The 4,167-nt window shown below is 50.6% G+C and overlaps 1 protein-coding gene across 2 annotated transcripts in view; it reads right to left on the bottom strand.

Moving 5' to 3' along the window:
• Window positions 1-323: 323 nt before the first annotated feature.
• coro6 (coronin 6) overlaps window positions 324-4,167 on the bottom strand; it is a 92,143-nt gene continuing 88,299 nt past the window's right edge. Inside the window, exons 11-12 of one of the 2 annotated variants that reach the window (XM_033046311.1) lie at window positions 2,925-3,058; window positions 324-881 (exon numbers count right to left, since the gene is read on the bottom strand). In XM_033046311.1, coding sequence (XP_032902202.1) covers window positions 2,936-3,058 — 123 coding nt within the window. In that variant the 3' untranslated portion in view covers window positions 324-881; window positions 2,925-2,935. Of the gene's footprint in view, window positions 882-2,178; window positions 3,059-4,167 lie in introns of those variants that run through there. The other variant, XM_033046310.1, reaches the window with a different exon arrangement.

Raw genomic sequence — 4,167 nt, 5'->3', positions numbered from 1 at the left:
ACACTCAGGTGTACAAGGCCCTTCGTGGAGCAGCGGTAGAGTTGCTGCCTTACAGCACTCACAGCGCCGGAGACCCGGGTTCCATCCCGACTACGGGTGCTGTCTGTACGGAGTTTGTACCTTCTCCCCACGACCTGCGTGGGTTTTCTCCGGGTGCTCCGGTTTCCTCCCACACTCTACACACGTGCAGGTTTGTAGGTTCATTGGCTTCGGTGTAAATGTGTTTTTTAAACTATCCCGTGCTGTATCTCTAACTAACTAACAAGCGACTGAGGATTCCTTGACCTTAGGCAATGGACAGGAGGGATATGGACTAAGGAGTAGTGTAGCTGGGACATGTTGGCCGGTGTGGGCAAGTTGGGCTGAAGGGCCTGATTCCACACTGCATCACTCTGTGACTCTTTGACTTTGGTAAGGCAAGCATGTTGAACAAACACTTCATCTAATTCAGCTATTCCCGTGCCTTCATTTTCCATTGAATGTTTCATTTCCATGGTTCTGTTGTCGGACTCTACAACCAAACGCCAATGTGCCGGCATGGTGGCGCAGCAGTAGAGTTGCCAGAGACCCGGGTTCCATCCTGACTACTGGTGCTGTCTGTACGGAGTTTGCACGTTCTGTTTCCGCGCGGTAACTGTAAATGAAACTTAACTAAACTAGGTCAGCTACAATTGTACCGTGTTCCTCGTGGCACCTCACCGCTAAAAATAACGTTCTTAAATAGGCAGACTCCTTCAAAGCGTCATCTGTAAGGAAATGCAGAAATGTTGGAAGAACCTAATGGGTCAAACAGCATCTGTGGAAGGACAATGCGGTTTCAAGCCGCTGAAATCCACCAACGATCACGGATTAGTTTCCGATTTCAGCATCTGCAGTTGTATCTGTTTTGCAAAAAAAGTTATGTCAGTTCATTTGTTTTACGTTCATAGCCCTGGAAGCAGATTTACAACAAAATACATCTACACCCAGTATAGAGGTATAGAGTCATAGAGAGATACAGTGTGGAATCAGGCCCTTCGGCCCAACTCGCCCATACTAGCCAACATGTCCCAGCTACACTAGTCATTGAGTGATACAATGTGGAAACAGGCCCTTCGGCCCAACTCGCCCATACTAGCCAACATGTCCCAGCTACACTAGTCATAGAGTGATACAGCGTGGTGACGTTTCAGGTCGGGACCTTTTCACTCTATCTACAGGTCATGCACTCTCTCTCTCTCTCTCCCTCCCTTCTTCTCTCTCTCTCTATTTGTCTCACTGTGTGTGTCCCCCCCCCCCCCCCTCTCTACATGGATGTGTAGGGGCTTGAGACCTTTTCTCAGTTTTGTAGATTAGTTTATTTAGCTCAGACACAGCATGGAAACAGGCCCTTCGGCCCATCGAGTCCAGGCCGACCATCGATCACCCTAGTTCTATGCTATCCCACTTTCTCATCCACTCCCTACACACTAGTCAGTAATTTACAGAGGGGCCGATTAACCTACAGACCCGCAAGTTTTTAAGATGTGGGAGGAAACCGGAGCACCCGGAGGAAACCCACGAGGGTCACTGGGAGACTTGACTTGGCTTGAAAGATGGCACTCGAGGTCAGCATCGAACCCGGGTCCCTGGCGCTGTGAGGCAGCAGCTCTACCCGCTGTGCCACCATGCCTATGAGACTTGAGAGATACAGAGTGGAAACAGGCCCTTCGGCCCATCGAGTCTGTGCCGACCAGCGATCACCCCGTACACGAGCATTATCCTACACACGGGGAACACAACTTACAATTTTTACAGAGGCCAATTAACCCACAAACCGGCACGTCTTTGGAGCGTGGGAGGAAACCTGAGCACCCGGTGAAAACCCACGCAGGTCACGGGCAGAACGTGCCAACTCCGTACAGACAGCACCCGTAGTCAGGATCGAACCCGGGTGTCTGGCGCTGTGAGGCAGCAGCTCTACCCGCTGCACCACCCTGCCGGCCCTATATTTTATGAGCAGAAGTGGTGTCCCCAAGAACAAATGCTCTGCAGAATGGGGGCTAGAATTACAATCCCGAGCTGAGCTGGACAACAACACACAAGTAGCAGAGAAACTGCCAGGAAAACAACATAACAACATCACGTTTCACCAGAATACAGAGGCCAGTTGCAGTGACTCTAGAACGCCCAATAAATAATCTTGGAAGACTTTCTCCGTTTCTGTTTGAAGGGTTTCTGAATGAAAGTTTATTCACTGAAGGAGAGATAGTTGCGTGAAGTGGCCGAGTCGACACAACAGTGGGTCTGGTCTGACCAGAGGGACACAAAATATCACACAGACCACACCAGCCTCCCCAGCTCAGAGTCTTGCCTCCAGCGTCTAGCAGAGGTTTACTGCAGCCACTGTGATGTTACCTGGTTGAGCACCTTAGCAACACTACCAGACACAGCAAACTTGTTCTGCTAACACCACAGAGCAGCGGCTGGGAGAGAGATAGTGCATCAGGATATTAGTCTGCAGATTGCAGATGCATGAATCTTGTAGCTGGGCCCCTCACAGTCCATCGATGCCCTGGACATGACTTGTTGGTCATCTGGAGATAGCGTGCCCTCTCCAGTCACTACAGAGATACTGCCACCCGCTTGCTGCCAGCTTAGTCCTTGCCCACAGTAGTGGCCTGGAGCCTCAGGTGGGACCTCTGATGGTGGGGGGGGGGGGGAGGGGGGTGTGTGTGTGGCCCGTCAGCCTGTTCACTGCACAGCGGCTCGGCTCGTTACCATTCCCGTGAATTCTTCAGAACAAAACATTAAATACTTCCATGTGAGATAGCGTCCCTCACCCAGAGTATGAGAGATGTGGGCAGAGTTATGTTGGTGGTGGCAAACACTGCCGCAGTCTGCCACCCACAGCCAGTGTTGAGCGGAAGGTTCAACTGGTTTGGTTTTGGCAGAAGCACTGATACCTTGGGCAGCCTCAGGCCGTGCCGTTGGTGAACTTGGACAGCTTGTTCTCCAGCTCTGAGATGCGTCGTTCCTGTGACTGCACGATCACCTTCAGAGATTTCACCTCATCCAGGAGTTCCTCCATGGACACACGCTGCAGGAGGGAGAGAGGGAGAGAGAGAGGGAGAGAGAGAGAGGGAGAGAGGGAGAGAGGGAGAGAGAGAGAGAGAATCAATATCTAAGACTGCAGCAAATCACAGCCCAGACCATCGCACAAACCAACCTCCCTCCCATCTGCCCCATCTACACCTCGCACTGCCTCGGCAAGGCCAGCAGCATCATCAAGGACCAGTCTCACCCCGGCCACTCCCTCTTCTGAAAGTAAGCATGCAGGTAGAGCGAGCAGTGAAGAATGTTAATGGCATGTGGCCCTTCATCGCGAGAGGATTTGAATCTAGGATAAAGGAAGTCCTACTGCAGTTGTACAGGGCCCTGGTGAGACCACACCTGGATTATTGTATGCAGCTTTGGTCTGCAAATTTGTGGAAGGACATTCTTGCTATTGAGGGAGTGCAGCACAGGTTCACCAGGTTAATTCCCTGGGTGGCGGGACTGTCATATGCTGAAAGAATGGGTCGACTGGGCTTGTATTCACTGGAATTTAGAAGGATGAGAGGGGATCTTATAGAAACATATAAATTTCTTAAAGGATTGGACAGGCTAGATGCAGGAAACATTTTCCCGATGTTGGGTTAGTCCAACTTAAGGGTCTCAACCCGAAAGGTCGCCTATTTCCTTCGCTCCATAGATGCTGACTCACCCGCTGAGTTTCTCCAGCATTTTAGTCTATCTTGTGTTATTCTCATTACACCCAAGAAGCAGGTGGGCAGATGTTTCACACAGAGAGTGGTGAATCTCTGGAACTCTCTGCCACAGAAGGTAGTTGAGGCCACAGTTCATTGGCTATATTGTGGCTAAAAGGATCAGGGGGTATGGAGAGAAGGCAGGTACAGGATACTGAGTTGGATGATCAGCCATGATCATATTGAATGTTCCCGATGTTGGGGAAGTCCAGAACAAGGGGTCACAGTTTAAGGATAAGGGGGAAATCTTTTAGGACCGAGATGAGGAAAACTTTTTTCACACAGAGAGTGGTGAATCTCTGGAATTCTCTGCCACAGAGGGTAGTTGAGGCCAGTTCATCGGCTATATTTAAGAGGGAGTTAGATGTGGCCCTTGTGGCTAAAGGGATCAGGGGGTATA

This window comes from Amblyraja radiata, chromosome 28, assembly GCF_010909765.2.
Source record: "Amblyraja radiata isolate CabotCenter1 chromosome 28, sAmbRad1.1.pri, whole genome shotgun sequence".
Taxonomy (NCBI): Eukaryota; Metazoa; Chordata; class Chondrichthyes; order Rajiformes; family Rajidae; genus Amblyraja; species Amblyraja radiata.
The sequence above is the reverse complement of the archived record's forward strand: the minus strand, read 5'-3'. Positions and strand labels throughout refer to the sequence as shown.